General features: G+C 40.3%; 1 protein-coding gene across 3 annotated transcripts in view; it reads left to right on the top strand.

Annotated features, from left to right (window-relative positions):
- efr3bb (EFR3 homolog Bb (S. cerevisiae)) overlaps positions 1-25,664 on the top strand; it is a 46,990-nt gene extending 21,326 nt beyond the window's left edge. For all 3 annotated transcript variants that reach the window (XM_058379080.1, XM_058379079.1, XM_058379081.1), the window contains 19 exons: positions 289-410; positions 1,985-2,134; positions 5,456-5,590; positions 5,723-5,801; positions 6,696-6,831; positions 9,400-9,558; positions 12,611-12,722; positions 13,216-13,267; positions 13,341-13,513; positions 13,759-13,834; positions 14,184-14,345; positions 15,118-15,249; positions 15,447-15,514; positions 16,622-16,749; positions 17,180-17,271; positions 17,345-17,393; positions 20,430-20,536; positions 20,635-20,684; positions 21,537-25,664. In XM_058379080.1, the coding sequence (XP_058235063.1) occupies positions 289-410; positions 1,985-2,134; positions 5,456-5,590; positions 5,723-5,801; positions 6,696-6,831; positions 9,400-9,558; positions 12,611-12,722; positions 13,216-13,267; positions 13,341-13,513; positions 13,759-13,834; positions 14,184-14,345; positions 15,118-15,249; positions 15,447-15,514; positions 16,622-16,749; positions 17,180-17,271; positions 17,345-17,393; positions 20,430-20,536; positions 20,635-20,684; positions 21,537-21,642 (2,088 nt within the window). In that variant the 3' untranslated portion in view covers positions 21,643-25,664. The remainder of the gene's footprint in view (positions 1-288; positions 411-1,984; positions 2,135-5,455; positions 5,591-5,722; positions 5,802-6,695; positions 6,832-9,399; positions 9,559-12,610; positions 12,723-13,215; positions 13,268-13,340; positions 13,514-13,758; positions 13,835-14,183; positions 14,346-15,117; positions 15,250-15,446; positions 15,515-16,621; positions 16,750-17,179; positions 17,272-17,344; positions 17,394-20,429; positions 20,537-20,634; positions 20,685-21,536) is intronic.
- Positions 25,665-25,974: the final 310 nt, after the last annotated feature.

Below are 25,974 nucleotides of genomic sequence, written 5' to 3'. Positions count from 1 at the left end.
AAATTGCAAGGAGAGTGTTACGATGTACAGATGAGTATCAGTGTGTGTGTGTGTGTGTGTGTGTGTGTGTGTGTGTGTAAGAGTCAGTGAGTGCGTGTGAGTGAGAGAGTGTGTATAATATGTGAATGTGTATGTGTGAGTGATTGACATCTATCAGGGGCCCAACAACGGCAGCTTGACAGCTCTGGGACTTGAACCCTGACCTTCTGATCAGTAACCCAGGGCCTTTTAACCCTTTGAGTTTTTCGTCTCACTTTTTTCACCTTTTCTCCGTTTGTCTTTCCCCAGTTCGTCAAATTCGCCAACATCGAAGAGGACACGCCATCGTACCATCGCAGTTATGATTTCTTTGTGTCCCGCTTCAGTGAGATGTGCCACTCCAACTTTGAGGACCCAGATATCCGCACCAGGTGAGAACTGAAATATAAGTAATCAAAATGAATGAATATGACCAGCAGAAATTCTGGATCGGTTATGCATTATGATTATTTTTTTGGATGCCCATGAATAAAAAGTTCAATAGCTTTTTTCTCCTCAATTATCACATTTCGTTGTATTGCATCATGTGATTTGTCTGTTCTGTTCACTGTATATTAGAGATCGACTTTCTGGCTCTGCTGCACAATGCTGACATGACTATAGGTGATCTTATCAGTCGCTCCAGGATTTTGTGATCGCAGAAATTAATGCTAAGTCAAGCAAACTGTTATTCAGGGGTGTTTGAAATTTTTGTGTGAACCTCTTTGGTTCAAGTGCGAGGATCATGAGCACAGCTCTCATAGAAAGAGAGTTTCACTATGTTGCCTAATGTTTTGGGACGCCCCTCCAAATCACTGAATTCAGGTGTTGTTTGTCAGGCAATGATGTTGGATAGGAAGGTTTCACAGTCTCCACTCTAATTCATCCCAAAGGTGTTCTGTGGGGTTGAGGTCAGGACTCTGTGAAGTTCCTCCACACCAAACTCTCTCATCCATGTCTTTATGGAGCTTGCTTTGTGCACTGGTGTGCAGTCATGTTGGAACAGGAAGGGGTCATCTCCAAACTGTTCCCACAAAGTTGGGAGCATGAAATTGTCCAAAATGTCTTGGTATGAAGCTGAAGTATTAAGAGTTCCTTTCACTGGCCCAAACCCCTGAAAAGCAACATCTGAATTCAATGATTTGAAGAGGTGTCCCAAAACTTCTGGCAATACAGTGTATGTGTCTTACTGGGAGGAGAATCCTGCGCTTGCAAGTAAAAATAAGTAAATAAACAAAAGCACAGAATTTTCCAAATTGCATCACAAATTTGGAAAAATCACCATCACAAAAACGCCTCTGAAATCCTGGAGAGACTGAGATATTGCTAAAAATCCTCACCTCATCTGAGCTTAGAAGAAAATAAACAGCATTTCAACCGAGCTGATAAAAAACCCATCCGCATTTACTTTCTCTGAACTGACTCCAACAACATGCTCTAGGGTTTTCTCACATATTTACAGCACTGCATATTTAATAACCTCACATACTAATCTCCAAATGGGAGAAAATAAGTGTCCAAAATCCTGTCATCAGAATCAGCAGTTCAAGACGAGTTAAGCATATAAGTCACGTTTGAGAGAATTAAGGGAATTAGACGAGCCAATTAGACGAGCTGTGACGATGTTAGTCAAAAAAAGGAACCAATAGGATGACTCGGGACTCAGGGGACATCTACCTAGAAAAATAACCACATTAAGGAAGAGAAAAATGTCCCTATTATGCACTCACTTTGAAGAACATTAGTGTTAATGTGAGTTAAAGCGAGGATCATGACCATCAATGTCGTAAGCAGAACGTAGTAGCTTTCCTTAATCACAGGTCTATCGTTAGAGGATATTTATTTTACAGTTTAAAGTGTTACAGAATCCAGACAAGATCTTGTTTCAATCCAAGTAAATAATCCCTGAAGCCTGTTGAAGTCTCAGCCTGGCTTTAGTTGGTGATTGGATCATTTTCTTTCTCAGAATCCGCATGGCTGGTATCAAAGGACTGCAGGGAGTGGTGAGGAAGACGGTCAACGACGAGCTGCAGGCGAACATCTGGGATCCGCAGCACATGGACAAGATCGTACCATCTCTGCTGTTCAACCTGCAGTCTGGAGAAGGCACGGAGAGGTGAGAACTCCATCAGGTCTTACAGATCTTCCTTATTTTTCACTTTGTGAGATCTTTCAACGTGGTGCTTTACTACATGTCCCACAATGCCGTTCTGCCTGTCGATAGCAACGCAGTGGGATCCGGACCTCGGTAGATCGTCGTGCAGCGGTGCTTTAGTCCTTATTTCCTCCCAGTTCTTGCATCTGCTCAAACTGTTCAGCTTCCAAAGCTTAAGCATTCATGCTAACGTATGTCGGGGGTGGGTGGTTAAGATGATCAGAAGGTTGTGAGTTCAAATCCCAGGTCCAGCAAGCTTCCACTGCTGGGCTCTTGAGCAAGGCCCTTAACCTTCAATTGATCAGTTGTATAAAAAAAATTAGATAAAATGTATAAGGGCGTCTACGAAATGCCAGAAATGTAAATTTAACGTCACACTCGTCATCTCCGTGATCTCTAACTAACCGAGTCGGGTTTTTGTCATAACTCGGCTTTCTGAGATGGTGAGTGGGGAAAAGAAGCTCTTTTTTCCATTAAGTCCAGTTGCTATTGCATTTCCCTTGTTAAATTTGTGAGCCTATTATATAGAAATAGCATTAGCAATTATGAAGTTTTCCTCGTATCGTGTATGGAGCCAAAATTCAGTTTCCATTGGATTTCCATTTCAGATGTAACCCGTCAATCATTGCAGGGGCTGGGACTGTACTAGAGGGCGTGTTTTTTTTGTTTGCTTGTTTTTTCACCGGTCATCTGCATTTCAGAGGTGCATAAGAAGACCTTTCCATACCTTTTAGAGCTAACCTTAAAAACATGATCATTGTTCATTAGAACAGCGCCAGCAATAACGGCGTCACAATAAGTGACGCCACACACAACAGCTAACTTCTCACAGGGATAATAAAACGACAGCACTAATCAACAAATCAGCCCCAGAACCTCTGAACTCATGATAAATATTTCAGTAGAAATGTTTTAAATGTGAGTTCTGGTAAGTAATTGGTATGAGAGAGTTCCTGAGAGACTCTGGTACAGTTTTGTGGTGTTGTGTTGGTGATACTGATGTGAAAGGCTGATGGAGGTTCTTCCGGTTCTTCCCATGTCCGCTCTCCTGCTGCGTTTTCCCATCGATGTGACCGCTGACAGGCGTAATTACAGCACTGGAGGAGACGTTAATTACTCCTATTCGGCTGTTTGAAGTGCTAATTGGCTCTTACTGTAAATGGCAGCGTATTATTAACTCCCTCTCGACCGTCATTATCAGGGGAACAGAGCACCGAATAAGTGAGAGTTCACCAAAGTCACTTTTTACTCAGACACTTTTTATTACACCCTCGCCCATCTGACCTACTTCTGGACGCACGCCTACAGTTTCGATTCAGGCAGATGTTAAATAAACTGATTCGTTTTTTTTTTTTTTTTAAATCATCAGCTGCTGAAAACCTCAGTTCAATAAGTATTGTTCCCTACAGTTTCCACAGCAGTGGAATTGCCGTTTCTGATTGGTCGGAAGATTTTGATAACAATGGCTCGGAAAGAGGCAGAGTTTATGCTCATGCAGTTATCTAATCAGCCAATCACGTGGCAGCAGCACAGTGCATAACATCATGCAGATACAGGTCAGGATTGATACAGGTCAGATAACATCATGCAGATACAGGTCAGGATTGATACAGGTCAGATAACATCATGCAGATACAGGTCAGGATTGAGACAGGTCAGATAATATCATGCAGATACAGGTCAGGATTGAGACAGGTCAGATAACATCATGCAGATACAGGTCAGGATTGAGACAGGTCAGATAACATCATGCAGATACAGGTCAGGATTGAGACAGGTCAGATAACATCATGCAGATACAGGTCAGGATTGAGACAGGTCAGATAACATCATGCAGATACAGGTCAGGATTGAGACAGGTCAGATAACATCATGCAGATACAGGTCAGGATTGAGACAGGTCAGATAACATCATGCAGATACAGGTCAGGATTGAGACAGGTCAGATAACATCATGCAGATACAGGTCAGGATTGAGACAGGTCAGATAACATCATGCAGATACAGGTCAGGATTGAGACAGGTCAGATAACATCATGCAGATACAGGTCAGGATTGAGACAGGTCAGATAACATCATGCAGATACAGGTCAGGATTGAGACACAGGTCAGGTTTGATGTATTGTGTGTCATCGCGGTTGTAAAAAGTGGTTATTTGAGTCAGTTATGCATCATCTGATCTCTCTGAGGTCTTTAGGCCTGCAGATCCTCTACATACAGGATGTGTTCTGTTTTTCACACCAGACTTTTGCAGGTGAAAATTCCAGGAGATTTCTCCTGCACATCTGGCACTAACATCAATGCCTAGATCAAAGTCAGAGATTTTCTTCATTCTGATGTTTAATATAAAGCTCTTTACCTGTCTCTGCAGGATGTTAAGCATCATGCTGCTGCCACATGATTGGCTGACCAGATAAATGCATGAATGTACAGGTGTTCCTAATAAAGTGGACAGTAATTGGATTGTGTAGTAACAGCGTATTCACTTGAATGTTTAAAAAAAAACTTATTGCTCATCCTTGTGCAATTTTCTTAAAGTAAGGAGATGTTTATTAAGCATTTGGCATTAAGCTTTGTAATGCCAGAGGAACCGCTGTACCTGTAAGTGTTCCGACATTTCGAGTTTATGCGTTTTTTGTGGTTTCTCCTAACGGTTTTTTGCATTTTTTTTTTTTGTTTTAATAATTAGATAGATTTAAAAAAAAAAAAAATTTATTCTCTTTATGCACTTTCTGTTTTTCGATTTTGGAGTCGATTCAGAGTTGATTCGCTTTCTCACTAACTGAGTTCACTTGAAAATAGCCCGAGATCGCCTCACTTTACATCCTGAAGTGGAAATACCGTTCTACAAACTCTTCATCGTTGCACTGAACAAGACTTTTCAGTTATTTGTCTCATTCTGCGCAGCTTCATTATGATTCAGAGATTCTGCACCAGGTTTCTGCAGCTGTACCAGGTGGAACCAGCAGGACGCAGTTATGAGCTCAGGAAGTGAACAGAGACAAGAATAGGAGTCCTGAATAAATGATGGAAAATTGGCGAGACCTTCCGTACACACACACACACACACACACACACACACACAGACAGTAATGGGAACATGCTGTGAGATCACACTGAGGAGCGCTGGAAGCCTTGAGCTAATTAATCTCCGAGCTGCTATCATAGCATCAGATGAAGTTGTGGAGCTCAGCCTTATTCTCTTTGTGTAATACACATTTTATGACTAATTTCTGCTTCTTTTCCCTTTTTTTCTCTCTCCCTCTGTGTGTGTGCATGAAGTCGTTCCCCCTCTCCACTGCAGGCCACTGAGAAGGAGAAGGAGAGCCCAGCCGAGCTGACCGAGCGCTGTTTCCGGGAGCTGCTGGGACGCGCCGCCTACGGCAACATCAAGAACGCGGTCACTCCTGTCCTCATGTAAGAGATTCCTCCATATCTGCACTTCATCATCCTCTCTTCTCTCCAGTTGTTCATCAGGATCTTCTTATTATATATTTCTTTTTATTCTCCTTTACTGTTTTTCTCACGCTCACTCTGTTTTCCTTCCAGGCATCTCGATAATCACTCTCTGTGGGAAGGAAAAACATTCGCAGTGCGCTGCTTTAAGATCATCATGTACTCTATCCAGGTGAGGGCTTCTCCTGAACATTTCAGCCTCATTTCAGCGCCGAATCTGTGAGGATTGAGGTTGCGCTCACAGGAACGCGCTCTTGTTTTCTTTATCCTTTACCTCCTTACACTTTTGGAGGTAAGAGTTTTCTTCTCGAAACCAGTTTCCGAATCTGCTGGACGCTGCTTTTCACACTGGGGTCATTCTATGGGACGGCAGCTGCTTCTCAAAAGCTCTAGTTTCACCTTTTTTTGGTCGTGCTGTTATTTTATTTATCTCTCCTGCCCAATCAGGCTTCAAGTTAGGCTACTAACATTTGAGTGAATATGATGAGGTTTCTGACATCTAAATATTAATACCATTTATATATATATATATATATTTTTTTTTTTTTTCTTATTTATTTTTTTATTTTTCCAAAAATCTACAGCGAAGACACCCAAACCTCATCACTGCTCGTTATATCCTTAGCATTAAGTCCAATCTTAAGAGAGTTTATTTTTAAGCTGAAAGGAAGCGTGCAGTCGAGCCTGTTGCTATGGATACCGAATCATAAACTGCGTCCCAAGCGATGCACTTGCACTATGCACCATCCACTCTAGTGTGTTTTCAGTGTCAAGTAACAACTCGCACAATTTATACTGCACAATAAGTAGAGTAGTGTGTAAGTATGTGATTTGGGACGCAGCTAGGATTTTTGTTGTTGTTGTAGTTATCTGGGAGCGAATTGCAATCATGCTTCATTGTATTCATGCTTACAAACGGTTCATTCTGTTGCTTGTCGGATCGTTAGGGAGTCAGATGTTCTAGAAATGTTTTAGTATTAAAATTCTCAGAAATCAGGAGTCGTAGAAGCAAAACTAGCGTTCTTATACTGACTCACTCTCTCTCTCTCTCTCTGTGTGTTTTCAGTCACAGCACTCTCACCTGGTTATCCAGCAGCTCCTGGGTCACCTGGACGCTAACAGTAAAACCTCGGCTACGGTGCGTGCCGGGATCGTGGAGGTTCTTCTGGAGGCAGCTGCTATAGCAGCCAGCGGATCTGTAGGTGAGTGAAGGATGAGTGCGCATGGAGAGAAAATGAACCTGAACATGTCTCGATTAAAGCACGCAACTCGGAATTTCAACCAATTCCAACTCTCAAGTCTGGAAGGTCTCCAGCATGTGACATCATGTCAGCATGGACGCTCATAACTCTAACAGTGAAAACTGCAATAGTGGTGTGGTTTTTGTTTGTTTTTTTGGCTTATATTTGGAAGATATCCATCCATCCATTCCCCCATTCATCCATTCTGTACACTGCTTATCCCAATGGGTCAGCCAGAGTAAACCCTGGACAGGATGCCAGTCTATCGCAGGGCTGAATCTCACACTCTCACACACATTCACACGCCACGGGCAATTTAGAGATGCCAGTAAGCCTACAGTGCATGTTTTTGGACTGGTGGAGCAAACCAGAGAACCCAGAGGACATCCCTAAGACATGGAAGAGCATGCAAACTCCATACACACACACAGGTGGAAATCGAACCCACAACCTTGGAGGTGTGAGGTGGTAAACAGTGCCAACGACTCGGCCCCTGTGCATCTGAACATGCAAAGGACGTTACAAAAAAGTATGTGATATAGTTGTGGAATTAGCAAAACTTTATATAGTGGCTACATTAAAAAAACTTTGGTACCTTGCTGCAGAGGGAAAACATTTTTTCCCCATTTTATTTACTACTGTAGCCTGCAGGGTGTTTTATTTTGAAAATAATTGTCACTTCTGTCTGTGCCTCTTTACTGCACTTGTCTAAATCGCAGGGTTTCTTTAATGAACCGATAAATCAAGCCTACAAGTTACCCCTGGCAAAAAAACAAATGTCACTGGAGAGATTGTTTGACAAGAGGGAAAGATCCCTCACAGAAAATCACAGCAGAAGACTCCAAGACTGCCAACAAAAAGAAAGTTGTATTTAAAAGAATATACCAAGAATCTTTCTTGGATTGGGATCTGGGGAATTTGGAGCCAAGTCAACACCTTATACTCGTTGTTGAGGTCATCAAACCATTCCTGAACCATTTTTGCTTTGTGGCACGGTGCATTATCCTGCTGAAAGAGGCCACGGCCATCAGGGAATACCGTTTCCATGAAAGGATGTACATGGTCTGGAACAATGCTTAGGTAGGTGGTACATGTCAAAGTAACATCCACATGGATGGCAGGAGCCAAGGTTTCCCAGCAGAACGTTGACCAAAGCATGACACTGCCTCCACCGGCTCACCTTCTTCCCATAGTGCATCCTGATGCCATGTGTTCCCCAGGTAAGCGACGCACACGCACCCGGACATTCACGTGATGTAAAAGAAAACGTGATTCATCAGACCATGCCAACTTCTTCCATTGCTCTGTGGTCCAGTTCTGATGCTCGCAGGCCCATTGTCACCCCTTTCGGCGGTGCACAGGGGTCAGCGTGGGCACCCTGACTGGTCTTAGTCTATGCAGCCCCATACACAACAAACTGTGATGCACTGTGTATTCTGACCCCTTTCTATCAGAACCAGCATTAACTTCTTCAGCAGTTTCAGCAACAGTAGCTCGTCTGTCGGTTTTACGACCGCAGATTTAGATCAGTCATAATCGTCACATTAGCTGCTCAAATCTAACACTACGAATTTGGAACATAAATAAATCTGAATCTTACACTCACTCCTGATCACCACACTGCTTTCTCAAACACGTCCTTGAGTGTGCGAATCTTGCTCATTTAGTTGCTTTCTTAGCTGTCACACCTCTTTTCATTTATTTATCACTCTATCTATCACTGCAGCTGAGAAACTGAATGACGTGATGGAGTAGTGAATATAGAACACAGCAGAGTATCATATCACGAGGAGCAGCTGAGTGGATAAAACCTTAGTGCAGAATTAACTTGGACTCTGCTGATACAGTGGATTCAGGAGCCCAGGGTCTCTGTGTGACGCAAATAAATAGTGAAACATCTGCAACATCTGTGCTTCGCATTCTAGTTCTACAAGCTCCTAAACTTCTTAATCAGTTCTTTATCATGTTCTTCAGTGACAATTGTTCAGAGTGAGGAACGTTCACAGAAACTGTCACAGCTCGTCCACTAGAGGGAGACATTTCCATACTCTATGTTCATCTATCTGCACTTGGAAACGAATGGCGAAACCAGGTATATATCTGTATATGAACAGGAAGTGGAGTTGTGTGCCTATTATCTACAGGAAATATCAATTGTTTTGTGTCACATCTGAAGATTAATATATTTGATTTCGCAGTCATTGTGCCACAGAGAGCGTTCATTTTTAAAGCTGAGGCAAGTGTTATTGCATCATAACCCATACCATCCAATCATGTGCTGATATGCAAATGAAGCCCATGATACAGTGAGTGTACATCTGTGTGTGCAGGTTTGAGTTTTGGGATGTTTTCTAATCTGGAATTCTTATTAAGAGTTGAAGTGTTAGTTCTTCTGGTGTGTGTTTGTAATGTTGTGGAAATTTGTGGAAGCTTTGAAGCCGAATGTGTTTAAATGACCTCAGGTGTACACATGGAAAGAGATAGGAGTAAGATAGTGTTGAATGAATCGCGTGTGTTTTTGTGTTTCAGGCCCCACTGTGCTGGAGGTGTTTAACACTCTCCTCAGGCATCTGAAGCTCAGCGTGGACTACGAGCTCAGCGGATTTTACGACGCCACCACCACAGGCAGCAAAACCGTCAACGAGCACGAAGAGAGGCAGCTCCAAGAAGCTGTCATAAAAACCATAGGTAGGGGTGTGTGTGTGTGTGTGTGTGTGTGTGTGTGTGTGTGTGTTTTCTCAAGCAGACCTCAGAACCGCATATGAGGCCATCAAAATAGTTTCCTAGGTATTTTGAAGCCCCGCCCCCTTGTTGCTTTCACATATTGTCATGGTAAACGAGGAACATTTTCAGTTTATTTATATGAAATAAAATCATCAAACAATCATCAAAATCAAACATCATTTATTAGTGATGCCTCCATAAATGGTTAAAAATGTACTTTTTGTCAAAAAAGGGGAAAAAGAATTCCAAAATTTATTAGGCCTGCAGCACGCTATCGTGAATCAAATTGTTGAGCCAGTATTGTGAATTGAATCAAATCATGATGCCCATTTTGTGAATCAAATAATGAATTCAGTATTTTGAATCAAATTGAATCATGAAGCCGGTATCATGAATTGAATTGAATCATGAAGCCAGAACTGTGACCTGAATCATGAAGGCACTATTGTGAATCAAACTGAATCGAGAAGGCAATATAGTGAATCAAATTGAATAATGTAGGCAGTATTGTGAATCAAATTGAATCGTGAAGGCAGTATTATGTATCAAATTGAATCGTGAAGGCAGTGTGATGAATCAAATTGAATCGAGAAGGCAATATAGTGAATCAAATTGAATCGTGAAGCCGGTATCATGAATTGAATTGAATCACGAAGCCAGAACTGTGACCTGAATCATGAAGGCACTATTGTGAATCAAACTGAATCGAGAAGGCAATATAGTGAATCAAATTGAATAATGTAGGCAGTATTGTGAATCAAATTGAATCGTGAAGGCAGTATTATGTATCAAATTGAATCGTGAAGGCAGTATTGTGCATCGAATTGAATCGTGAAGGCAGTATTGTGAATTGAATTGAATCGTGAGGGCAGTATTGTGAATCGAATTGAATCGTGAAGGCAGTATTATGTATCAAATTGAATCGTGAAGGCAGTATTATGTATCAAATTGAATCGTGAAGGCAGTATTATGTATCAAATTGAATCGTGAAGGCAGTATTGTGCATCGAATTGAATCGTGAGGGCAGTATTGTGAATCGAATTGAATCGTGAGGGCAGTATTGTGAATCGAATTGAATTGTGAGGGCAGTATTGTGAATCAAATTGAATCGTGAGGCAGTATTGTGAATCGAATTGAATCATGAAGGCAGTATTATGAATCGAAGTGAATCGTGAAAGCAGTATTATGAATCAAATTGAATCGGGAAGGTAGTATTGTGAATCAAATTGAATCGAGAAGGCAATATGCTGACTCAGATTGAATAATGTAGGCAGTATTGTGAATCAAATTGAATCGTGAGGCAGTATTATGAATCGAAGTGAATCGTGAAGGCAGTATTATGTATCAAATTGAATCGTGAAGGCAGTATTATGTATCAAATTGAATCGTGAAGGCAGTATTGTGAATTGAATTGAATCGTGAGGGCAGTATTGTGAATCGAATTGAATCGTGAGGGCAGTATTATGAATTGAATTGAATCGTGAGGGCAGTATTGTGAATCGAATTGAATCGTGAGGGCAGTATTGTGAATCGAATTGAATCGTAGGGCAGTATTGTGAATCGAATTGAATCGTGAGGGCAGTATTATGAATTGAATTGAATCGTGAGGGCAGTATTGTGAATCGAATTGAATCGTGAGGGCAGTATTGTGAATTGAATCGTGAGGGCAGTATTGTGAATCGAATTGAATCGTGAGGGCAGTATTATGAATCGAAGTGAATCGTGAAAGCAGTATTATGAATCAAATTGAATCGGGAAGGTAGTATTGTGAATCAAATTGAATCGAGAAGGCAATATGCTGACTCAGATTGAATAATGTAGGCAGTATTGTGAATCAAATTGAATCGTGAAGGCAGTATTATGTATCAAATTGAATCGTGAAGGCAGTATTATGTATCCAATTGAATCGTGAAGGCAGTATTGTGCATCGAATTGAATCGTGAGGGCAGTATTGTGAATCGAATTGAATCGTGAGGGCAGTATTATGAATTGAATTGAATCGTGAGGGCAGTATTGTGAATCGAATTGAATCGTAGGGCAGTATTATGAATCGAAGTGAATCGTGAAAGCAGTATTATGAATCAAATTGAATCGGGAAGGTAGTATTGTGAATCAAATTGAATCGAGAAGGCAATATGCTGACTCAGATTGAATAATGTAGGCAGTATTGTGAATCAAATTGAATCGTGAAGGCAGTATTATGTATCAAATTGAATCGTGAAGGCAGTATTGTGAATCGAATTGAATCGTGAGGGCAGTATTGTGCATCGAATTGAATCGTGAGGGCAGTATTGTGAATCAAATTGAATCGTAGGGCAGTATTGTGAATCGAATTGAATCATGAAGGCAGTATTATGTATCGAATTGAATCGTGAAGGCAGTATTGTGCATCGAATTGAATCATGAAGGCAGTATTATGTATCGAATTGAATCGTGAAGGCAGTATTATGTATCGAATTGAATCGTGAAGGCAGTATTGTGCATCGAATTGAATCGTGAGGGCAGTATTGTGCATCGAATTGAATCGTGAGGGCAGTATTGTGCATCGAATTGAATCGTGAGGGCAGTATTGTGAATCGAATTGAATCGTAGGGCAGTATTGTGAATCGAATTGAATTGTGAGGGCAGTATTGTGAATCGAATTGAATCGTGAGGCAGTATTGTGAATCGAATTGAATCATGAAGGCAGTATTGTGTATTGAATTGAATTGTGAAGGCAGTATTGTGAATCAAATTGAATCATGAGGGTAGTGTTGTGACTCGAATCATGAAGCCAGTATCTTGGATCATACCGAATTGTAAGGCCAATATTGTTGATCAACTTAAATCATGAAGCGAGCATCATGAATCAAATCAAACTATGAAGCCAAACAGGTCTCAAGATCAAATTGACTCATAAAGGCAGTATCGAATTGAATCGTGACTCAAGTACATTATTACAGCCCTAATTACTGTTTAACTTCATCTTACTTTTTTTTTTGTTTTGTGCTTTTTGCTTTTTTCCCTGTGATTTCAGGTTCCTTTGCCAGCACTCTGCCTACATACCAGCGCTCTGAGGTGATGCTCTTCATCATGGGGAAGATCCCGATTCCTGGAATGCATCTTACACTGCCACCCACAGGCTCTGGGTGTGTACTGCAGCCTCGGAAATATTAGTAGAGCAAAATCCAGTTTATTACTTTTATCAGAAGTGTGTACATCATCACAGCTAGAGGTTTAATATTTAAAAACATATACAGTAACCTTTTTTTTTTCTTAACATCACTTGGTGAATAAAAATCAATAAAAATTATACCTGAAACAATACAATTTTTTAAATCTTTTATATAAAAAAAACCCTCCACATGAAAAAGGAAAAAATAGAAATATATATTTGACTTTTTTTTAATTATTGCTGTCTGGAACAATTTAATAATTAATAATTTTTTTTTTTTATTAATCAATTACTTTTGTTTGTTTTTTTGTTTGGTATTTTGTTTAGAATGTTTTAAAGGAGAGCAATAAGGATAATGATTTCCTAAAGTTCCTAAAAATGATCCTAAATTTACTTCTGCAAACTTACTTGTTGACTTGAATGGGTTAAAAACAAATTTTCACATCTAGACAATTTGTGTTTTTCAGGTCTGAGGGTGACAGGATGATCCAGGTCATGTTGCTGAAGTCTCTAAGACAGGTACGATCTCTAAAACACAGAACTGCAGTAGACCGTAGTGAACGTCTGAAGTTCACGTTCCTCTTCCGTGTAGGTGACGTGTGGCTTCCAGAGCACGAACATGCTGACGGCTCTGCCCAGCTCCTTCCTGGACCCACTCCTGTCCTTCGCGCTGCTGGAGGACGCACACATCCGCCTGCTTGTCCTCGAAATCCTCGTCAGCCTCATCGATCGCCATGACAACCGTCCCAAGTTCTCCACCATCAGGTTTGTGCACAGGACCTGCTCAGAAAGCATAAACTCTTCTGTTTTGGAGAACTTTACCCCTGACTGTTACAAAGCACTGACAGTGGAGACTCCTTCCATAAATCTCTAATAAATATCTCGCAGAAAACTCAGTGGTTAAACTTTTTTTAAATTCTTTTATGTAGCACATCCACTATACAGGTATCAGTGAAAGAGCTGTTACCATAGAAACAGTAACGATTAACGAATCATCTGTTGTTCTGTAGAATCATCGCAGACATTTCTGTCCTTAAACTCAAGATGGAGAAGTGTTCTCGTCAGGACAACCTGTTCATGAAGAAGGTGTGTCTACTTCTAGCTTCACTGCTCATTCTGTCTGTTCTATCCTGTTTAATATCTTTTTCTGTATGTAATTTGATTAAAAGGTGTGTCTCTCTGTGTTTGTGTGTCTCTCTCTCTCTGTGTCTGTGGTTGTGTCCCTGTGTCTGTCTGTCTGTCCTTGTGTGTGCCTGTGTGTGTCCCTGTGTCTGTCTGCATGTCTGTGTGTTCTATGTCTGTTTATGGGTGTCTGTCTGCGTGACTGTCTGCCTCTGTGTGTCCATCTGCATCTGGGTGTCTGTCTGTGTCTGTCTGTCTGTATGTGTCTGCACGTGTGCCTGTGTGTGTGTCTGTCTTTTTTTTTGTATTGCAGCATGCCCAGCAGCTCTATAGACACATCTACCTGTCGTGTAAGGAGCAGAGCAGCACACAGCCACACTTCGAGATGCTCTACTCTCTCCTCGCTCTGATCAGCATGGAGCTTGCTAACGAGGAGGTGGTGGTGGATCTCATTCGCCTCGCTCTGGCCCTGCAGGTGAGACGGGAACAGGGTGGGACGCTTCATCCAGAACCCCACTTACTGATCCAATTTAGAAACTTTTAAGGCACAATAGTGTGCACAAATATCGAGTTCCATCTGACGTCCATCACCCTGGGCAAGGATATTTGGAATGATGGATAGTAAGCTCTCTCTCTCTCTCTCTCTCTCTCTCTCTCTCTCTCTCTCTTACTCTCTCTCTTTCTATCACTCTCCCTTTCTCTTCCTCACTCCCCCTCTCTCTATCTATCTATCTATCTATCTATCTATCTACGCTTCCCATCTCGTCAATCACAGCAGCACTAGCCTAGCGTCTGTTCGAGTCATGAGTACAGATTAGGACAGATAATGCTTTCCTCTGTTGTTACTTTGCCCTGTGATGCAGCAGTTCAAAAACTGTCAGTGGCATCATATTTTTTTTATCATTTTTTCCGCCATCATGTCGTTAGATAATAATGAATATCGCAGCGATCAACCTGGTCCAAGCACTCCTGACCAGTAGCACCCTCACTGTCTACTGTCTAGTTGTTGTTTAAGTGCCTTGAACAATAAGAGGTCACAGATAATCATATAGTTTGTTTTGTGACATTATGCCAATTCTAATGGTCAAGTATTTGCTGGAAGCTGATTGGATGATGATGGCCATGTTGGTTAGGTGATTGGTTTAATCAGCAATTCATTCAAGAGAGCGAATACAGAGAAACTACTGAGGGAACTGTTTATAGCTGTTATAACAAGTGACAACTGGACTGTGTGTGTGTGTGTGCAGGACTTGGCTTTAGTCAGTGAGGAGACGTTGCCGGTGTATAACCGCTGTGCCGTTCACGCTCTGACCGCTGCCTACCTCAACCTCATCTGCCAGCTCACCACCCTGCCCACCTTCTGCCAGCACATCCACGAGGTCAGTGCTGTTCCTCACACCTCTGACATCACATCACACACACACACACACGTGTACACACACAAACACACACACACACACATCCGTGTGCTCAGGGTGCGGAATACAAAGACTGTGCATGTAGTACAACTTTCCTAATCATCTGACTCTTATTATGTCTGTATGTGTTTGTTTGTTTGTTTGTTTGTTTGTTACAGGTGATCGAGATGAGACAGAAGGAAGCCTTGTTTCTTTTGCCAGAAGATGTCTTTATTGAAAATCCAATGTGAGTCTCTGTCTTCCTCGGTCTGTTTGCCTGTCTGCCTCTATGTTTGCCTCTCTGTCTGCCTCTCTCTCTGCCTCTCTGTCTGTCTTCCTCTCTGTCTGCCTCTCTGCCTTTCTGTCTGTCTGTCTGCCTCTCTGTCTGTTTGCCTCTGTTTTTCTGCTTCTGTCTTTCTGTCTGGGTTAAAAGAAGAAAGGCATGGAAGAGAAAGGAAAGAAAGAAAGAAAGAAAGAAAGAAAGAAAGAAAGAAAGAAAGAAAGAAAGAAAGAAAGAAAGAAAGAAAGAAAGAAAGAAAGAAAGAAAGAAAGAAAGAAAGAAAGAAAGTACGAGTGTAAGAAAGGGATTGAAGGACAGATGGATAGAAAGATAGTAGTATGAAGGAAGGGATGAAAGAAAGGACGGAGCGAATGAAAGAAGGAATGAGAGAACAAAAGAAGTAATAAAGGAACGATGGGAAAAAGGGAAGAGAAAGAAAGAATGAAACACAGGAAAAAGAATCAAAGGGAATGAATGAGGAAAAAAGAGAAAGAATGGAGGGAAGGAAGCAAATGAAACAAAGAACACATTAAGGAAAAAGAAAGAAAATTGACAGAGAAATTAAGGAAGGAAACACGCAGCATAGAAGAGAAGAGAAAAGAAAGATTATCTAAGTGAAAACGAATAGACAAATATAAAAAGAGAGAAAGGAAGATAGAAAGATGGCCTAAAGCTCACACACGCTGTATTTATCTTTTATTTTGGAAAATGAATTTCCATTTATAAATCCATTATACGTTTATAACAGAAATTTGGTGTGTGTGTGTGTGAGTGAGTGTGTGTGCCTGCTTTGTATGGCACTAACCTCGTCCATTAAAGTTCCGGAGCTCATGAGTCACTCGGCCTCGCTCACATCAGCTTTTAGAAAAGCGTAGATCTTTTCCATTACCGCGTGGCCAGTGCTGAATGGAGCCGATAATCGCTGACCTTCACAGACGCTTCAGTCTGCGCTCACTCTTGCGTGCTACTTCAGCGCAGTCGTCCACTCGGGGCTGAGTAACGGGCAAAGACGTAACCTCGTTTGTGCTGAAAAAAAAACCCCATGTATTTTTATCCTCTGTGTTTATGCGGCAGGCTTCCAGAGACGCTCGAGAAGCCGGCAGGAGAACTGCTGTTCCAGCAGACCAAGATCGCCGAGGTGCTGGGAGGAAGTGGATACAACACAGAGAGACTCGCCACACCTTACATCCCTCAGTTCACAGGTAGAGAGAGAGAGAAAGGTGTCAGTTAGATTTCTGGTTAAAGAATCAGAAAAGGAGGATTGTGAAAGAATGGAAAATGGATTTAATTAATTTATAAATAAATATTAATTAATAAATAAAAATTAATAAATAAATAAATAAAAGAAAGCAGGCCTGTAATGGCTTTAAATAGTACAAGAATTACTTACACACACACACACAGGGATGTATTGACATGATGCAGTGAAGTGAGCATGCAGAGAAACTTTCGCATGCGAGAGCAGCTCAATGGTGCGAGCACTGAGACGTGTGTACTTCCTTTCCTCTCACTCATATTTGCTGAACTCAGTTCTTTTAATTCATGGATTAGAAAGCGGTTTGAGAAAAGAATATTAACCGTACTCATTCTTCCTTTTTTACCCTTATTGTTCTTTTTTTTGTTTTCTTTCAGATGAAGACAGGCTGTCGAAGAGAAAAAGTATCGGAGAAACCATCTCTCTTCAGGTGGAGGTCGAGTCCAGGAACAGTCCCGAGAAAGAGGAGGTAGGAAACACATGCATTTGTGTGCACACACACACACACGTGTTTGCTAATATGTTTTCTTTCTGTTCCACAGAGAACACCAGCTGAGGAAATCACATTTGAAGCACTGAAGAACGCTATAGGTGAGTCTCCTAGCTAAAACTTCACCCACTCTATAGTACAGTGTCCTCATTTTTTAGGGCTTTTCCAGCTTTTGTCACGCTAATATATCTCTATTCTGTCCACCTTATATCACTATCCTGTCCACATTATGCCACTATCCTGTCCACCTTATACCACTATCCTGTCCACCTTATACCACTATCCTGTCCACCTTATACCACTATCCTGTCCACATATACCACTATCCTGTCCACATTATACCACTATCCTGTCCACCTTATACCACTATCCTGTCCACCTTATACCACTATCCTGTCCACATATACCACTATCCTGTCCACCTTATACCACTATCCTGTCCACCTTATACCACTATCCTGTCCACCTTATACCACTATCCTGTCCACATATACCACTATCCTGTCCACATTATACCACTATCCTGTCCACATTATACCACTATCCTGTCCACATATACCACTATCCTGTCCACCTTATACCACTATCCTGTCCACCTTATACCACTATCCTGTCCACATATACCACTATCCTGTCCACCTTATACCACTATCCTGTCCACCTTATACCACTATCCTGTCCACATATACCACTATCCTGTCCACATATACCACTATCCTGTCCACATTATGCCACTATCCTGTCCACCTTATACCACTATCCTGTCCACCTTATACCACTATCCTGTCCACCTTATACCACTATCCTGTCCACATATACCACTATCCTGTCCACATTATACCACTATCCTGTCCACCTTATACCACTATCCTGTCCACCTTATACCACTATCCTGTCCACATTATACCACTATCCTGTCCACATTATACCACTATCCTGTCCACCTTATACCACTATCCTGTCCACCTTATACCACTATCCTGTCCACCTTATACCACTATCCTGTCCACCTTATACCACTATCCTGTCCACCTTATACCACTATCCTGTCCACATTATACCACTATCCTGTCCACATTATACCACTATCCTGTCCACATTATACCACTATCCTGTCCACCTTATACCACTATCCTGTCCACCTTATACCACTATCCTGTCCACATATACCACTATTCTGTCCACATTATACCACTATCCTGTCCACATTATACCACTATCCTGTCCACATATACCACTATCCTGTCCACATTATACCACTATCCTGTCCACCTTATACCACTATCCTGTCCACATATACCACTATCCTGTCCACATTATACCACTATCCTGTCCACATTATACCACTATCCTGTCCACATATACCACTATCCTGTCCACATTATACCTCTATCCTGTCCACATATACCACTATCCTGTCCACATATACCACTATCCTGTCCACATTATACCACTATCCTGTCCACATTATACCACTATCCTGTCCACATTATACCACTATCCTGTCCACATATACCACTATCCTGTCCACATTATACCACTATCCTGTCCACATTATACCACTATCCTGTCCACATTATACCACTATCCTGTCCACATTATACCACTATCCTGTCCACCTTATACCACTATCCTGTCCACCTTATACCACTATCCTGTCCACATATACCACTATCCTGTCCACATATACCACTATCCTGTCCACATTATACCACTATCCTGTCCACATTATACCACTATCCTGTCCACATATACCACTATCCTGTCCACATATACCACTATCCTGTCCACCTTATACCACTATCCTGTCCACCTTATACCACTATCCTGTCCACATTATACCACTATCCTGTCCACCTTATACCACTATCCTGTCCACCTTATACCACTATCCTGTCCACCTTATACCACTATCCAGTCCACATTATACCACTATCCTGTCCACATTATACCACTATCCTGTCCACATTATACCTCTATCCTGTCTACATATACCACTATCCTGTCTACATATACCACTATTCTGTCCACATTATACCTCTATTCTGTCCACATTATACCTCTATTCTGTCCACATTATACCTCTATCCTGTCCACCTTATATCACTATCCTGTCTACATATACCACTATTCTGCCCACATTATATCACTATTCTGCCCACATTATATCACTATTCTGCCCACATTATATCACTATCCTGTCCACATTATGCCACTATCCTGTCCACCTTATACCACTATCCTGTCCACATATACCTCTATTCTGTCCACATTATACCACTATCCTGTCCACATTATACCTCTATCCTGTCCACATTATACCTCTATCCTGTCCACATTATACCTCTATTCTGTCCACCTTATACCACTATCCTGTCCACCTTATACCACTATCCGGTCCACCTATACCACTGTTCTGTCCACATTATATCACTGTTCTGTCCACATTATACCTCTATTCTGTCCACCTTATATCACTATTCTGTCCACCTTATACCTCTATTCTGTCCATCTTATATCACTATCCTGTCCACATTATATCACTATTCTGTCCACATTATATCACTATTCTGTCCACATTATACCTCTATTCTGTCCACATTATACCTCTATCCTGTCCACCTTATATCACTATCCTGTCCACATTATACCTCTATTCTGTCCACATTATACCTCTATTCTGTCCACATTATACCTCTATTCTGTCCACCTTATACCTCTATTCTGTCCACCTTATACCACTATCCTGTCCACATATACCACTGTTCTGTCCACATTATATCACTGTTCTGTCCACATTATACCTCTATTCTGTCCACATTATATCACTATCCTGTCCACATTATACCTCTATTCTGTCCACATTATACCTCTATTCTGTCCACATCCATCCACCGATCTCACTTTAGATTTGACAATCACTATTCTGTTTATTCTATTCTATTGTTGTTTATTTTTATTCTATTTTTTTATATATTGTATAATGATCTATAGATAGATAAATGGATGATTTTATATCTATATTTTATATTCTAGTTTTACATTTTACATTTTTATTTTAATTATTTTTTATATTTAATATTCTAGTTTTACATTTTTATTTAAATTGTCATTGTGTGTGTGTGTGTGTTCCACAGTGGACAGTGTAGGGATGGAGGAGCAGGAGCGAGAGAGGAGGAGGCAGGTGGTGGAGAAGTTTCAGAAAGCCCCGTTCGAGGAGATCGCCGCACACTGTGGAGCCAGAGTGAGGATTCTTCTCTAATCTTCAGAATCACTGGATTTGTGTGTGTGTGTGTGAGTGTGAATTCAGTCCAATGCTCACATGCTTCTGTTTCTCCTCAGGCCACAATGCTGCAGAGTAAACTCAGTCAAATCTTCGAAATCACAATCAGGTGAGTTACAGCATCATGAGGCTTTACATGTGAAACATCACTGTGAGGAATTAAATCCACATTGTGGAAAAGAGGATGAAAAAGAAAGAAGGAATGAGGAAGAGAGAAATAATAAAACAATAAAGTATAGATAGATAGATAGATATAAGGAGGGAAACAAAGAGGAAGCAAGAAGAAAGGAGGAAAGAATGAATGAAGGAAAGAAACAGAGTTAGTGAAGAACAAACGAAGGAATGAGATGAAAGGAGGAAAAAGAAAACAAGGGAATAAGGAAGAAAGAATGAGAATAAAAAGGAAGGGAGGACTGAAGGGAGGTGAAAAAAAGGAAAAGAGGATGAAAAGAACGAGGTAGGAAATGAGTAAGGATAGAAGTAAGGAGAATGAAGGAAACGGAAAGGAAATGAAGAGGAACGAAGGAAGGAAGTAATGAAGGTAGAAGGAAAGAAAAGACAAATGACAATGAAAGAAAGAAAGCACCTGAAGGTAGATGAAAGGAAAGAAAAGAAATGCAGCTAGATTGCATCCTTAAAGATCTTGAATCTCACGGCTGGAAAAGTGCACACCAGGCGCTGTGTGTTTTGTAGGCTGAGCCTGTGAGTGTGCTTATGGGCGGAGCTTGAGTGTGCTTTGTGGGCGGGGATTGTGAGTGTGCTTTGTAGGCAGAGCTTGAGTCTGCTTTCTGGGCGGAGCTTGTGAGTGTATTTTGTGTGCGGCGCTTAAATGTGTTTTGTGGGCGGAGCTTGTGAATGTGCTTGTGGGCAGAGCTTGTGAGTGTGTTTTGTGGGCGGAGCTTGCAAGTGTACTGCTGTGGATTCTGACTGGTTCTGGGTTCTAATCTTCTCTCCGCTGCAGGCCTCCTCCCAGTCCATCAGGCACCATCACGGCGAGCTACGGTCAAACCCAGACCCGCTCCGTCCCCATCTACGAGATGAAGTTCCCTGACCTGTGTGTGTATTAGCACAGAGCCCAGGAGAAAGCACCTGTGTGTGTGTGTGTGTGTGTGTGTGTGTGTGAGAACAGAAGGAATAACCCAAACATCTCCGTTGTTCATCATCGCAGGCAAACCTCCATGGTGAAGAGAAAAGCCTGTAGGGCGCCATTACTTTTGCAGCACAGCCTCTGCCGGATCCAGTCGTTTAGTCCTTCGTGTTTAACGTGTCCTGAACTCAGCCGGGATTTATTATTATTTTTATTTTATTTTAAAGCAGAAGTGCATGCACTGTCATTGTCTAAAGCCAGCTACTTCCAGTTTAGTTTAGTGTTTTACCTAGTAGTGCTGATTTACTTGGAAAAAAAAAAATCATCCCGGTTTTGTTAAACCAAGCGTTTTTGACTCGTCTGTCCTTATTGGTGCTATTTTTGTTTTATAATTTGATAGGTTACTGACATCAACATTGGAAAATTGACCCTTTACTCCATAGCAGAAAGCTTGGGTTACTTTTTATTTTATTTTTATTTTTTTTTAACAAAATCACGACCAAAACGGTTGACGGAGATTTAGACACAGAAATGATCGGAAGTAAATTTCTGGGTTAATTTAGCACTTTGCATTATTTAGCTAAAGATATGAGCCTGAGGGCATCTGCGTATTTTGGGCTAAAAAAAAAAATAAAAAATTTTATTGCACTGGATAAAATTTCCATCATCTACATTAACAGGCTCTGTGAATGTGAATTTTTTTAAAAAAATTTTATTTTTTTGCTGCTCATTTTAAAGCATCCGTAAGCAACCTTTTAGTACAGTATAGTACAGGGATCCTCAAATGTGTCCCACGAGATCCACTTTCCTGCAGAGTTTAGCTCTAACCTTAATCAAACACACCTGAACACGCTAATCAGTGTCTTCAGGATCATTAGAAAATCACATGTAGAGGAGTGTGATCAGGCTAGGAGCTAAACTCCACATTGGATTGGCCCTCCAGGGCAAGATTTGAGGAACCCTGGTATAGTATATCATTGCATCGCATACGACGAAACATGAGTTCTATCATCTGAAAACCCCGTGTCTGTAAATATGCGTGAGAGAAATTTTAGTTTTAGACCGCACTGACTTTTCTAACGCCGCGCTCGAGGGAATACAGCTGACCGACTAACCAGCATGAGATCTGACCACCAGGAAAAACAAACCGCTGCAAGCGCCGCAGAACACACAGAGTTACTCGATTGAACGTGTCCCAGACGTGTCGCCGGAGTCACGTGACCGCATGTCTCAGCTTTTTTTTAATCTGGTTATATTTTTATATCGTTGTGTCGTCCGTCAGCGATGGTTCATTTCAGGCTGTTTTTAAATAGATGAGGGATTCTCTCCTGCGTGGTGTTGGGAGTGTAACTCCCAGACAAGGAGCGTTTTGGAAGTGTCGAGGGTTTTATCGCCGTGGCGACGCAACCCTCACGTAGTCGTCTCGTTAACGATGTCTCTGTCACGTTTTTTTCTACGTGTCTCTGTTTTAAAGAACAAACAAAAACAACAGCGTTGTCAACAGTGTTTTGTTGTTGCCGGTTTTTGTTTTTGGTCCAAACTCTAAATCTAAAACGTACTACAAAAGAGCTGCTTAGACTTCAGTGTGAATGTTTGTTCAGTTTTACAGTACACAATTACACAAAACTGGTGTGTGTGGGTGTGTGTGTGTGTGTGAATCTGGAGTTGTGTATTTTTTACCTTCGTGAAAACAGGATTTGGATATTTAATGTAAATTTGTTTATTTGCACTTTGCTTTAATTTGGTCAGTTAATGTTGGGTGTTCTAAGCTTGACCCTAAGCTCAGGTCAGAATTCTGTTCCAACACAAAATGTTTACGATGATTGTCGTCACAGTTCAGCCTTACATCGGCAAGGCGAGGTTTATATATATATATATATATATATATATATATATATATATATATATATATATATATATATATATATATATATATAGCACGTTTCACATACAGTGATTATTCAAAGTGCTTCACGTATAAAGAAAATTAAAATAATCATCAAGAATATTACAACAATAAAAACAATCCATTTAAAATGAATTAAAACAGTTATGAATAAAAAATGATTTTATGTAAGATACAGTGCAGTCAGTATCGGCATAGAATTTTTGGATTAAAGTTTGTACAGCATTATGGTTGTGTATTTGCGAATCTGAGTGTTATTTAGTAAGGAATGAGAAATGCGCCATTATAAATGATCTGAATTTTTTTAACATGTACAAATTCTGATTTTTTTAATTTGAAAAAGTTTTTGAAGTTGAATCGAATTGATATTGTATTCAGAGACTTAAATTTTACATTTTTAAATTCCAAGTTTTAATCTTTTTAATCTGGTGTAGAAAATTGTTTCTGTTGTGTTTACTGAAACAAATTCAATTCCAGATTCAGATTTTGGAAACACAACATGAATTGTAATAAATTTTATCTGCATTTTTTTTCCTTGGTATAGTTTTAAAAATAATTTAACTTGAATTTTAAAGTGGCCTCGAAAAACAAAAAATTTAATCAGATTTTTTTTTTACACAATTTTAGAGCTAAAAGACTATGAACAGCAAAATCCTCCCGTAGGAAACAATTTTAATTCAGCTGAAAAACTTTAAATAAAGGAGAAAAAAATTAATTAATTAATTAATTAATAAAAAAAAGGAATTATGTCATGTCCAGAAATGAATCTGAATTATTTTTTATTTATTTGAATCCACAATTGGAATGAAAATCATAATCAAAAAATTATTTTCTGTTTAAATTAATGTTCTAATAAATGAGCTGTACGATTCAAATTTCCCTGGAAATTCAGATTTACAAAATTTCACATCATCCAAATTCTAGCAGCACAACAGAAACGCCACAGCGGTCAGTCTGGTCCAAGCGGTTTATGGAGCGTGAATTCAGAAATTAGAAAATTTTAATTCAGAAGCAGAAATCCGAATTGTTAGAATGTAGAGATGAGTGTAAGTAACGCTTCACTGAATGCATGTGTGTGATTTATGAGCATTTGAAATTCACAACATAATTTTGCAGATAATCAGTTAAAATAAATTAATAATCAGGTTCAATTTGGTTTCTATTAATAATTGACATTTTAACTTGCAGGCAAAAGCCAAGATTAAAAAAAAAAAAAAAAAAAGGCTTCTGAAAAATGCATGTTTTAACATTTTAATCAGATTTGGATAAAGGAAAAGAGGAGGTGTGTGTGTGTGTTGTCTGCTTTTGCCTGCAAGTCTCCTGACCGTTACTTCGAAAGCAAAACAAAAAAATGTGAATTATTCCCAGGTATGAATGCTTTATTATTTTTATTTATTTATTTATATTTTAGAAATTGATCCTAATTGATAGTCATTGTTTATTTTACGTTCAAATGCTCAGTCACATGCCCTTGTGTGTGAAATTCAGTTTTTGTAAAATGCAATTTCAGTAAATTTTTCAGCTAAATTGAATTTCAGAATTTTAAAAAATTATTTCTGATTTTTTTTTTTAATTTAATTAAAAATTTTTTTTTGCATTTATATCAAATCTTCTAATGGCATGATTCAAGCTCCATAAATTAAACTCCAAATAAACTGCATTTATTAAACCTTTTAATTGATGATGATGATTATTATTATTATTATTATTAAACTGTGTATTTTCTTTTATTTCTGTTTTAATTTGTTAAAATTGTCACCGTTTCCTTGAAGGCGTCTAAACTTCACTGTATTCCTGTAACACTGGGAGGTTGAGTAATTATCTGGGGTGTGTGTGTGTGTGTGTGTGTGACTGTATTGGTGGGTGTGTGTGTGTGTGTGTGAAGGTGTTAGGGTATTTGTGTGTGTGAATGTGTGAGGCTGAGCAGTGTGGGAGAGATGTGTTGTCTGCTGTAACTTTGTGGTGTAAATGTGTTCCAGATGAAGAAGGAAGCTGGTGTGTGTGTGTGTGTATCTTGTCTCCGGGCTTGTACATCTGTAGACTTTGTTTTTATCTGTCAGTGCTGCAGCTGCTCAATAAAACCTGTTCAGTGATGACTCGAGTCTGCCTTTATTTTAAATACAGAGCTGAGGCTGAAACGTAACGCTGTGTGAGAGAGAGAATGTGATCGTGTGTGTGTGAGAGTGAAAGTGAGTGTGAGTGAGGGAGGGAGAGAAAAAGTGAGTGAGTGAGGGAGGGAGAGAAAAAGTGAGTGAGTGAGGGAGGGAGAGAAAAAGTGAGGGAGGGAGGGAGGGAGGGAGGGAGGGAGAGAGAGGGAGGGAGAGAAAAAGTGAGGGAGGGAGGGAGAGAAAAAGTGAGGGAGGGAGGGAGAGAAAAAGTGAGTGTGAGTGAGGGAGGGAGAGAAAA

The sequence above is a fragment of the Hemibagrus wyckioides genome, linkage group LG25 (genome assembly GCF_019097595.1).
Source record: "Hemibagrus wyckioides isolate EC202008001 linkage group LG25, SWU_Hwy_1.0, whole genome shotgun sequence".
NCBI classification, from domain to species: Eukaryota; Metazoa; Chordata; class Actinopteri; order Siluriformes; family Bagridae; genus Hemibagrus; species Hemibagrus wyckioides.
The sequence above is the reverse complement of the archived record's forward strand: the minus strand, read 5'-3'. Positions and strand labels throughout refer to the sequence as shown.